The 13,082-nt window shown below is 44.4% G+C and overlaps 1 protein-coding gene across 1 annotated transcript in view; it reads left to right on the forward strand.

Annotated features, from left to right (window-relative positions):
• The window catches only part of PAPPA (pappalysin 1), a 190,509-nt gene that overhangs the window by 71,661 nt on the left and 105,766 nt on the right, over positions 1-13,082 (forward strand). Inside the window, exons 6-7 of the mRNA XM_018576975.1 lie at positions 5,642-5,787; positions 8,033-8,332. Coding sequence (XP_018432477.1) covers positions 5,642-5,787; positions 8,033-8,332 — 446 coding nt within the window. The remainder of the gene's footprint in view (positions 1-5,641; positions 5,788-8,032; positions 8,333-13,082) is intronic.

Consider the following 13,082-nt stretch of genomic DNA (forward strand, 5'->3'; position numbering starts at 1 on the left):
GGGGGGGGGGGGTGGCGGCCCCTTTATTCCATTTTGGTATATTTATTTAGCTGTGCGCACATGATTACCTATTAGCCCGAGTCTGCTGAGCCAAGCTCCCCGACACCTTTCTGGAGAGACTGACATGAGTGAGAGGAAAGACAGCCAGGGGAGAGAGCAAGGATAGACAACCAGGAAAGAGAGAGAGGAGAGACAGCCAGGGGAGAGAGGGAGGAGAAACAGCCATGGGAGAGGGCAAGGAGAGCCAGCCAAGAGAGCGAGGAGAGACAGCCAGGAGAGAAAACGAATGACAGTCAGGAGAGAGAAAGCGAGGAAAGACAGCCAGGAGAGCGAGGAGAGACAGCCAAGAGAGAGGAGAGACAGCCAGGGGAGAGAGGGAGGAGAAACAGCCATGGGAGAGGGCAAGGAGAGCCAGCCAAGAGAGCGAGGAGAGACAGCCAGGAGAGAAAACGAATGACAGTCAGGAGAGAGAAAGCGAGGAAAGACAGCCAGGAGAGAGAGGAGAGACAGCCAGGAGAGAGAGAGAGTGAGGGAGGTATTTTTTTTCGTTGGTAGATCTCATGTAGCTCGTCATTTGAAAACGCAAAAATTGTGGGCACCCCTGTGCTAAGTAGACTTGTGCGCCGTCAAAAAATTAGTTCCGTTTCATAATATCCATTATTTCGTAATTCGTATCCGAAACTCAATTCGGATTCGTACGAAATACGTATTTTCGTTAGTTTCGGCACATTTTCGTAACTTTACGAACATTCGTTACAATGAAGTTAAAAAGCAAAAATACCTTTGTTAATATTGGAGTCGATGTGGTAGTTGTTTTTGTATCCGAAATCCAAATTTCGTATTTCGGACTTTAAAAAAAACTACCATCAACTCCAATATAAATGTACTTTGCTTTTTAACTTCAATATATAACGAATGTTCATAACGGAACGAAAATACGTCAACGGAATTTCGTATTTCCTGCCTGTGTATTGTAATGCATCAGCAGCAGCGGATCCGTATTTCGGATTTAAAAAAAAATCTTGTCATGTTGTTCAACCTCATGTTGTTCATTTACAGGGGTAATATTAGTTCCCGTTTCAAAGAAATTCGGATCCGAAATTCGTTAACGGAATTTCGTATTTCGGATATAATTCGGAAACTGCAATTCGGATTTCGGATGTTTACGAATCTACGAATTTCAGGAAAATTTGTACGAATTTCAATTCGTAACGAAACAAATCGCACATGTCTAGTGCTAAGGAACCTCCTTCACCAAGGCACAATATATTGAAGAACATTCAACTGGAGTAAATAACCAAAAAAGTCACCAGCACTCGAAACTTGAAAGCAGCAATGTCCCTTTATTGGACAAACAGTCTCATGAAGAAGACGACGTTTCGGGGCCGCACACAGTCCCTTCTTCAAGGCAGAAAGTATGACATATCGTATCATGAGTATCATGAGTATCATACTTTCTGCCTTGAAGAAGGGACCCTGTGCGGCCCCGAAACGTCGTCTTCTTCATGACACTGTTTGTCCAATAAAGGGACATTGCTGCTTTCAAGTTTCGAGTGCTGGTGACTTTTTTGGTTATTTACTCTGTGTTTGCGCGGTGCCATCCGTGTATCGAGTCACTTCGAGCACCATCATCCTTTAATTGGCCGGGACTGCTGTGGGGTGTGCGGAGGGCTCTCTCCTATTTTTGCATTTAACTGGAGTGACGCCTCCAAAAGGTTAAAGTAAAAACAAAAGGAGTATAAGCACTATTCCTGGCATAAGCTTGCCATAAGCCAAGTATTCTGTGCTATACTCTGTAATAATAGTATTTGGACTCTCAACCATTTGCGTGATGCTCCTTCTCTTCCGAGTCTCCCAGTTTCCCGAGAACATTTATTTTCTATCGATGAACGCTACGTCCACCTTATTTGATGGGCAGATCTGATGAAGCAAGCTTGTACTTATCAGATGTACTTTCGCATGTTCCTGTTACTTATTTTTCTCATCCATGGTGTACAGATGTGCATGACTTCACCGAAACGTATCAAGGAACCATTTGCAAACTGTAAGCATTACACAATAATAGGGGAATTGCATCACTAAGCTCTAAATATAGAGATATATATATTCCCTCATTTGTAATACATATGTGCACATGTTGTGTGCGGGATCCCGGTGCCCCTCTTTCTTTACAACCTCCTTTGGGTTTCCTGAATGCACATTTTATTAAAAGGACACATTTTGCTTCAAGCTACCAGTGAAGTAATAAATCCCATGAAGCGAGATTAATTGGAGACCGTTACTGTATTGTAAAGGTTGGGAGACATTACAGTGTTCCTTCAGTAAAAACCCAGAAAATTATGTTGTGATGTATGTTTGGGAATGATCCAGAGACAAGTGCAAAATGCAATTTTCAGCGCAGGGTTCCAACATGTTGGCACTTTTTAAATGCATGTTAATGGAAATTCCGGTCATTAGGATCAATGTTTCAGGTTTAGGTTTCTCAAAACATTTCTCGGTGGTACCACCAGTAGTGGCTACGCAGCCCAGGACTCTTGACTGCTAGGAATCATAGTTAACCACTGACGTGTAATTTTCACCATTTTTAATTCCCCGCCCTCTTGCCACCAAATAAATTAAAGGAGAATTATGAGGCGAACCTCATAGTTCTAGCCGACGTGTGACAATGAAACTGTCACAGGTCGGCTCAGTAGATCGGGAAGTGAGCGAACACATACCGTCGCCTCCTCACTTTTCGATCTAAGCGGGCAGAGAGCTGTGACGGTCACTCACGGTTCCCTGCAGGGATTCCCCCCCCCGATCCTCCAGCGCTGACTGGCGGAATGGACGGGGGAGGGGGCGGGTACAGCTGGCTCTGCCTCTAGATAGGCAGAGCCAGCTGTTACTCACGCAGCTGGGTGGATCCAGACAGAATTGTCGGGATCCGTTTCGGCTGCGGCATACTGAGCTCGCGGTATACTGAGTTTTGGGTGACGGGAGGACACTGGTTTGTCTCCTCCCGTTACCCTTAGGAGAACTATGGGGAAAAGCCCTGACCCCATAGTTCTCCTTTAATGGACACATTCCAATTTTTGGAAGGGCAAGGCCAACATTTTATTGACTTTAACATTATAATTCCACACTTCTTTAATGTTGTACATTCATGTGTGCCGGTCACAGATAAACGGTGAGCACCCAAACAACATCAACCTTACGACCACCTGTCTTCACCATCAGTTCTAGACAGAAGTCCAACCATCCAGATATTTCCACCAACTGTCAATGTGATAACAGATTAAGCTGAGCTGGCAAGGTCAAAAACTGCCAACAAAACTCGAGAAACTGTGACAAACTCGAGGAAAGAGGAAGGGTGGGTGGCCATGTTCAGCTTGCTGGTCAACTCCAAAGAGGCCAACAAGCTCCCCCTTCCCCTTAGCCTTTTAACACCTAGCCAATTCTCCGCCTACTACCACATCTTAACCAATCAGCAGATGGTTACAGTTGCCTCCAGGGAGGGGTTTGTACTATTGACCCCTCTCAGTTTCATGATTCCAGCAGTCGAGGTTTCCTTTCCTAAAAGGAATAGAGACCTGCCACTAGGCCTTTTAACACCTAGCCATCTCTCTGCCTATTACACCATCTTCTCCAATCAGCAGATGGTTACAGTTGCATCCAGGGAGGGGTTTGTACTATTGACCCCACTCAGTTTCATGATTCCAGCAGTCCAGACTTCCTTTCCTTAAAGGAATAGAGACCTGCCACTAATAATAAAAATGTCAGTTGTCTACTCTCTAACAAAGCAATTAAAACCCAATGGAAGTTTCAGTTCTTCCCCACTCTATTCCAAAATTCAATTTTTTACTTTACATACACTGAATTATAATAAACTTCTCTTAGTCAGTCCATTTTGGGTTGTTAAATATACCATTGAAATTGTTTTGTTGTATCTGTTTGATAAATTGATCCTGCCAGGACTTGGTTCTTTTTTGTGTTCCCTGTGACAACACTACCCACTTTTGTAGGAGCCTTGTCACTCCAGGGGCAGGTCCTGAAGCCTTACACTAAGTCAAATGGTCCCTGCGTGCTGTAGCTTATACTCTGTCTACTGCTCAGTTGTGCATCTAGGATTACAGAATTGTGGTAATGTGATTGAGGACCACGGATCAATGAAATTTATTTTTGGTCTTTTAAGAAGAAAGCAGTGGTATGTTTGGTGTTTGTTTTAGGCTTTACCCTCACAGAGTGAAGGGGTCCTTTTAGAGCCCTGGTACCCAAACTGCACCCAACACTGCTTACACCTATTGTAATTATGATGAACTTAAATGGGCAAGTTACAATCTGTGCTGATGATATGTCTAGATTTTTTTTAGCTCTATGGTTTTACACGTTTCATACTCCGATCAGCCATAACATTATGCCCACCCCTCTAATATTGAGTAGGTCCCCCTTTTGCTGTCAAAACAGCCCTGACCCATTGAGGCATGGACTCCACTAGATCTGTGAAGGTATGCTGTGGTATATGGGACCAAGCCTTCAGTAGAAGATCCTGTAAGTTGCGATTTGGGGCCTTCATGGATCCAGCTGCGATGCTCTGTGTTTTCAGACACCTTTGTATCGGAAACCAGTATTCACTTTTTCAACAATTTGAGCTACAGTAGCTCTTCTATTGGATCGGAATACAGCCTTTTCTCCCACCATGCATCAATGAGTCTTGGCCACCGATGACACTGTCGCTGGTTCATTGGTTTTCCTTCCTTGCACCACCTTTGGTTGGTCCTGACCATTGCAGAACGGGAATATCCCACAAGAGCTGCAGTTTTGGAGTTGTTCTGACCCAGTCGTCTAGACATCACAATTTGGCCCTTGTCAGAGTCACTCAAATCCTCACACGTGCCCATTATTTCTGCTTCCAACACATTAACTTCAGGGACAAAATGTTTACTTGCTGCCGAATATATCCCCCCCACTTCCAGGTGCCATTGTAATATATCCCCCCCACTTCCAGGTACCATTGTAATATATCATCCCCACTTCCAGGTGCCATTGTAATATATCCCCCCACTTCCAGGTGCCATTGTAATATATCCCCCCACTTCCAGGTGCCGCTATAAGATATCCCCCCAATTCCAGGTGTCATCGTGATATATCCCCCCCAATTCCAGGGACCATTGTAACCAGATCATCAATGTTATTCACTTCTCCTCTCAGTGGTCATAATGTTACGGCTGATAGGTGTATACGCAAACTGTTTTCCCCCCAATTGTCTTGGTAGAATGTTTTGAAGAGGATGAGGAAGTAATACCATCTATCCTAGAAACACGGTTTGAGACTCTACTGTGGGCGAATCAATGACTTACCAGACTCCATTTTGTAGCTATGCATGTTTATTTATAGATTGTGACCTTGTATTTGAAAAGAATCGACTGGTGGTGGGGACCTTCTGGTGAGCTGGGTCATTTGTAAAATGTTTGATGGTAACATTTGACAGTAATCCCTTTGATATGAATGTTTGAGTGATGATAGTGATAACCTTCCTTTAAGGTCAATGCTCGGAAACTCTTAAGGACTAGATTATTTATTTCATTATCAATAGCAGTGACATGCTGACAAATGAATTGCTTATGGAGAAGGTCAAGGAATCACACTAATATTTATGTTGCAGGGCTTACTTAGATCTAAATGAACTGAAACATCGTCTCAATGTGACTGGTTCAACGCAGCTCAACATATTTTTTGCCAATTCATCGGAAGAGGAGCTGGCCGGGTTGGCCACCTGGCCTTGGGACAAAGAGGTCCTCACAGATCTCGGTACGTTGTGCTTTGCTATTATGGACTCTTTGCAAACTTTGTGTTTTTCATTTAAAGGGTAAGTGCATTCATAACAAAGTAAACTTATTCTTTTGGCCCCCCTTTATTGACCCAAACAAGACCACTGTCCTCCTCCCCTGATGCATACTTACCTCAACCTGGCACCATGGACTCTGCTGTCTGTTTGCATGCGGACCCAAACATCTTTTGTGGTCTGGACATGTCTGTGCAGTAGCTACCATATTATTCTATGGGCTTGTGTCTTGAGGTTGAAGACATTTAGGCTACAGCCCTGTAGAAGTCTACCAGAAGCTACAGCATGGGAGCTACCAGCGTCCAGATATATACTAACAGCAGAGGCTATTGATGGAGGATCAAGGTAAGTGTCACGCTCTGTGATCAGGCTCGGAGTCCAGTAGCTGACACAGCAGGCAAATTTGTGGTATAACAGGCCGGGTTTGGTACACAAGCAGAGGGTAGTGGTGGAGGAGCAGGCAGAAGCGTAGTCAGCGAACAAGCCGTGGTCAGTAGCCAAAGGTATCAGGTATGAAGTGGAAGACGATGAGAGTAGTCAGTGAATCAGCAGCCAAAGGTCGGTACACGGGTAGCAGTATGAGTAGATTGTAGCACAGAGGGAGCAGGAGCAAGATAATGGCAGGAGCACAATAATCTGGCAAACAGGAAGTGCAGAGGCGGGGCTTAAATAGGGAGTTCAAGGGAGGAGCAAAAAGTTCAGAGTTCAGCAGAGACTACCTTAAACTGAGTATTACACAGGAGATCAGGCAAGGAGCTATCCAAGGTTCTAAGGTGGCTCAACAGGTAGAACCACTGCCAGTTACAGCAGAGGCCCTGGGTTCAGATCTGGTTCCTGACAGTAAGTATGCATCTGGGGGGTGGCTTTGTTTGGGTCAGGGGAGCAAAAAGTTAATTCAAGTGTACTTATACTTTAACAGTTCAAGAATAAATGCACCTTTAAGATAAAAACAAAATGAGTAATTTAGCTCCTTTTACCCAGCGGATCATTCTCAGAAGAACTAAATAACTATATCCAACTCTTCCCTAGGTAGTGGGTGTACAGATGGAAGGAAATTCTTCTGGAGTGGGCTGGAGAGGCAGTCAGCCTAAACTACATTTGTGTATAGAAGGGCATCCCTGGTAAACCTTTGGAGGGTCTTTCCTGAAAGAGATTCGGGGACTGGGACCATGCACATCGAGAGGCATCTTGGGGATGCCTTGTGTAGTTATAAACAGAAGTCCTGGGCCTGATGACATGCAGATTAGCCTGCTTACCGGAAATAGGAGGTTGCCAGCAGAACCTTCAAAGGAATGTAGAAGAAAATTAAAACAAAAGGTTGTATTTGCAAACTTGCTTGATTTGCATGAAAACATAAAAGTCTATACAAAGTGCATTTCTTCTGAGACTTATACCATGCAAATATGTATACTATTGCATATTTTAAAAATGTTATCTTTATATTTGCCCAATGCAATTAAAGAAGACAATACCCTGTTTGCCATTATATGAAAGGCTGCTGGAGATGCCCAGACTCCAGATTTTCATTTCTGTCTGTCTCTGTTGCATTGAGTGGCAGCCATACAGTGGAAGGGTGCATACATACATGGAAAGTATGCCAAGCTTAGCATTCTTGCACATGGCAGACTAAGGGTGACCATACATGGATAGAATTTGTCTGTTTCCTGCCGAATCGGCCCCATTCGATCCATGGGTGGTCCTGTGGGCACCAAGTGTGTCTGTGTCTCTCTTGCAGTGAGTGGCAGCCATAATATGCAAGGGTGCATAGTATACATTATGGAAAATGTGCCAAGCTTAGCATTCTTGCACATGGCAGACTAAGGGTGGTCATACATGGATCGAATTTTGTCTGTTTCCTGCCAAATCAGCCTCATTTGATCCATGGGTGGTCCTGTTGGCACCGCGTGGTTTGGCAAAAAGTTGACTTTTGTCAAAGGAGATGTCGAAAAACATTAACTATCGGGGGAAATCCCTCCATCTACGCTCTTTAGTGTGGATGGGGGAACCAAGTGATTTCTTTCACAGGGCTGAACGAGAAAAGACTTAACATGTATGGCCAGCTTTACCTAAGGATTTGTCCTCCTCTAATGCCGAAAGCCTTGCGACCTCCATCTGCTAGGCCTTTAAGAAATTGATGCCATAAAACAGTGCACATTGCCTAACTGGAATCACTCTTCTTGCGCATGAATAGATGTTTATTGTCTTTTTCAGGTGGAATCGTCATGAACCCATCTTTTTTCGGAGTCCCTGGCCATACTCATACCATGATCCATGAAATTGGGCACAGCCTGGGACTGTACCATATCTTCCGTGGCATCTCAGAAATTCTATCCTGCAGCGACCCGTGCATGGAGACGGATCCTTCCTACGAAACAGGGGATCTGTGCAGTGACACCAACCCATCCCCTAAGCATAAGAGTTGTGGAGATCCTCTGCCCGGACCCGGGAACGAGACTTGTGGCTTTCAAAAGTTTGTCAATACTCCGTATAATAACTACATGAGCTATGCAGGTAAGAAATGTGCTTGCAGGAGCAAAAGTCCTTCTGACAATATGCATTTTAGTAATAGAAGCAACACATATTCAAGCTATTTATGCACATATAGACACTGGTGTTAAAGTGTATGTAACCCCTTAAAGAAGAACTATGAGGTGAGTGCTTTTCACTCACCTCATAGTTCTAGCCGACCTGTGACAATGAGACTGTCACAGATCGGCTCAGTAGATCGGGAGGTGAGGGAACACATACTGGCGTTCGCTCACTTCTCGATCCTGTCACGGCTCTCTACCGTGACAGGGGAGGGGCTGGATTCCCCCCTCCCCGCTCCGATCCTCCAGCGCTGACTGGCGGAACGGACGGGGGAGGTGGCGGGTACAGCTGGCTCTGCCTCTAGGGTAGATCCAGACATAATTGTCGGGATCCACTTCAGCTGTGGCGTCTCAGTATACCGCGAGTTGTAGCTCGCGGTATACTGAGCTTAGGGTGACGGGAGGACGCTAGTTTGTGTCCTCCCGTTACCCTAACGAGAACTATGGGGAAAAGCCCTAAACCCCATAGTTGTCCTTTAATCTATTGTTCAGAACGTTGTCATCATGCCTCACTGTATACAGTTTTGTTAGGAAAACCTGTTTTGTGAATCTGTTTCCTACCTGGAGCCTGCAAATCAACCTACCATGTGAGCGCCTTCAGTTGGGCATTGGCCAACTCAAGGATCAAGGCAAGGTTGCTGCCGCTAATTGAGTGGCAGAACATTGTCAGCCTGGAACAGAAAGTGCTGTTACTGTCAGGAACTTCCTGCAAGAAACTTTGCAATTGATTAAAACAAAAAGAATTTGCTGTATGCAGTGATGCATGATGCCAAACATACTGAAAAATATCGCAATAGATAAAGTCCATTATGGAGCTCTTTATAAAAAAAAATCTGCAAGCACCTTCATGTTAGATATCAGTATACAAGGGGGGTGATTTATAAATCCTCTGCCCAGCGTACAGCAGGACGAATGCTGTTACCTTGCCATTACCACCACAAAATGAAGCAGAGGACCATAGGATTGCCATTACCACCACAAAATGAAGCAGAGGACCATAGGATTGCCATTACCACCACTAAATGAAGCAGAGGACCATCGGATTGCCATTACCACCACTAAATGAAGCAGAGGACCACATGATTGCCATTACTGCCACTAGATGAAGCAGAGGATCATAGGATTGCCATGACTGCCACTAGATGAATCAGAGGACCATAGGATTGTCATTATCACCACTAAATGAAGCAGAGGACCACAGGATTGCTATTACTGCCACTAGATGAAGCAGAGGACCATGGGATTGCCATTACCACCACTAAATGAAGCAGAGGACCATAGGATTGCCATTACCGCCACTAGATGAATCAGAGGACCATAGGATTGCCATTACTGCCACTAGATGAATCAGAGGACCATAGGAATGCCATTACGGCCACTAGATGAAGCAGATGACCATAGGATTGCCATTAATGCCACTAGATGAAGCAGAGGACCATAGGATTACCATTACTGCCACTAGATGAAGCAGAGGACCATAGGGTTGCCATTAATGCCACTAGATGAAGCAGATGACCATAGGATTGCCATTAATGCCACTAGATGAAGCAGAGGACCATAGGATTGCCATTCAAGCCACCTGATGAAGCATGGGACCATAGGATTGCCATTACTGCCACTAGATGAAGCAAAGGACCATAGGATTGCCATTACCACCAGTTCCTTCACCAGTTATCAGATCACCAGTTAGGTGCGAGGGGGGGGGGCGTTCCGATTTAAAGAAGCAAAGCTTTGTATCTACCAAGACGTCTGCCTCCAGACTGAGACAGAACAAGGCATTGCAAGTCAATAACGGGGAAGCAAAAAGCTGCAGAGAGAGACCCCAGGCCCAGACAATACTGGTGAATAGTGTCCTCTGTCCTCTGTCTGCCTTGTTTGGCACAGCTTCCCCAATTTCAGGTCCTCTTCAGAAAGTTCTCCGGTTTCAGTCTCTTTCTCTGCTGTTGTTGAAAGCCTTTGGGTTTCTAGAAATCGTCTCTTTCCTGCTTTTAATGATCTTTCCAAGAACAAAAATCATAGTAATATTTAGCTAGTGCACCAAAAACCCTACAGGGAAGGCATAATATCACAAAGGATTTCTAATTGGATTCCATAGGTTACTGCACTTTGCATTGCCTTAGTGCACTATTCCTTGCCATGCCTTGCATTCATTATTGTTTGGTGCTCAGTGATTTGATTGTGGTAAGCCCAACTCTCATCTGAGTCCTAGGTAGGACACCTCCCTTGCTCAGCTCTGCTATCGTAGGCCTATTTGTTTCAAATGTCAGCTGCTTTACCTTAACACTTAAAGACCCCTCCAGGCTGTTTCTAAATCTACCCATGGTGTGCTCATTTTGCTAGGGGGATAGGAATAAGGTGAGATACTTACCTTATCCCTCGCTCCCGTAGGCTTCCTCCTCTCCTTGCAACTGGTCCTCCAAAACCGCTTCACTTTGCTACCAGGCCAGTCACAGCTCTCTGATGTAATCACATAAAATGCGGGACTGACATTCCGGAGCGGAAGAGAGCACCGGCTACCGGAGGAGCGAGGAGTAAGGTATTTGCACTTATTCCTTTTTCTCTCTAGCCAAATGAGCATCTAACCCATGCAGTGCAAGGGGACCCCACTGAATTGGTAAATGTAACAGCAGCCCGGAGTTAGGCTTTAAGCTTAGCTAGGTAATCCCCGACACTAACCTTGGGGCTCACCCAATCTCTAAAGTCGAACTTAGCCCTTCAGCAGCACAGTTGCCATGTACAGTATAGTGCTTGATACTTTTCCCCTTAAGCTACCAGTCTAGTAGCTTTGCTCTGATCCATCGGTGCTCAACAACACTGCACTGTTCTAGAGAATACTTAGTGTTCCAAGCCCCGAAAAAAGAAATCTGAACTCTATTTACTCTACGTTAGGCACTTTCCTTCTTGCACATCCAGTCCCTATTTTGCCAGTAGTGTGTTTGCACATATCCCCCCTCCCCCCACTCCCAGACATGCATGCTTACCTAGGCATTCTGATGGTCAAACAGGTAGACCATGCCATAGCCTTATCACTTCACATCAGGAAGTGCCTGGACAAGCACCTTCATGGCAGGATCATCAGGTATTATTTTAATGGAAGCTGCAGATTCAGAAATATTGAAGGTCATTTTGATGCTACATGTTAAAGATGATATGAGATTTTAGTGATTGGGTTTGGATATACTTTACTTGAATTCTGTATCGTAGGTTGGCTTGTTCTCAGCGAATGGAGCTGGTATCATTTTCCTAATTTATGCAGGTGTTCAAAATCTTTTTAAGTGCTGCTATCCTTGGCAAGTATCTATGGCTTTTTTTTACACTACACTCCTATAAAGGCCATCAATTATGAAGCAAATTCTGGAATGTAGCCTTAAAGCGAATGACAAAAATGTTTAACATCAATGGCAAAACTCACAATCTGGGTTAATGAACGTGTGCATTTTGCTGCCCGGTTTAGTACAGCCAAGCTATTTTACTATGTGGACTGAGACTTTATAGCTAATGAAATTAATGTTTAATGCTAACTCCTTCAGAAAATGCTTGGCATGCTACAGTAGCATTAAGTGGTGATTGCTGTGACAGTGCAAATCACTTAGGTTTCCCAAGGCCAGGTTAAAGCTGAACTCCAGGCAAACACATGAATATACAGATATATGGTGGTTGTTTTACCTGCCAAAGGTTTGTATTACTGGTCATCGAGTCCTGAGAATTCCACATCTCTGCCACACAGCACGGACCATGAGGGAACGGATGAGTAGCACTGGAACCCTAGGATTATCCTATTGGTATTGTTATGCAATAGTGTTGCAGTGATGTTTTAATAGGGTGTCTGGTGGGATGGTGGCTTCTACACACCAAAAGATTTAGGCAGTTTCCTTGGTTTTCAATGGAAAGTGTGTAGAGTGTAGTGCCACACCATGAGTTATTGGTCCAGATATATACACTGCCTGGCCAAAAAAAAAGTCACACACTATTTTGTTGGACCGCCTTTAGCTTTAGCAGTCGCCTTCACATCGTTTCGATAAGCTTATGCAATGTCACAACATTTATTTCCATTCAGAGTAGCGTTCATTTTCCTCCAAGACCTTGTAGTGATGATGGGAAAGTCGAAACACTGCGTAAAGTCTTCTCCAGCACATCCCAAAGATTCTCTATGGGGTTAAGGTCTGGTGGCCAATCCATGTGTGAAGATGATGTCTCATATTCCCTGAACCACTCTTTAACAATCTGAGCCCAATGAATCCTGGCATTGTCATCCTGGAATATGCCCAATGTGCCATCAGAGAAGAAAAAAATCAATTGATGGAAAAACTTGGACTTTCAGTATATTCCGGTAGGCAGCTGACCTCATTTTTTCGGTACCTGACCATCTGACCATCTGAAGCAACCTTAGGTCATAACACTGCTCAAAATCCAGGAGGTGACTTTTTTTTTTTGGCCAGGCACTGTATTTATCCCAATGTAAGTTCAAGTAGATGACGTAATAAAAGAGCCAATATGCTTCGGAGGTCAAATCTCAACCCCCTAATCAGGGGTTGAGGGGGCCCCTAACTCAACCCCCCTATTAAAATTAGGAAGACAGTTTAAATCAACAGGCCTGGACTGAAATAGGGATACCATATATGTGATATTTTAACCAATTTGCATCATATAGCAAAGGGTTTCTCAACAGCTGG

Source organism: Nanorana parkeri, unplaced genomic scaffold (genome assembly GCF_000935625.1).
Source record: "Nanorana parkeri isolate BGI_ZX_2015 unplaced genomic scaffold, ASM93562v1 scaffold81, whole genome shotgun sequence".
In the NCBI taxonomy this organism is placed as follows: Eukaryota; Metazoa; Chordata; class Amphibia; order Anura; family Dicroglossidae; genus Nanorana; species Nanorana parkeri.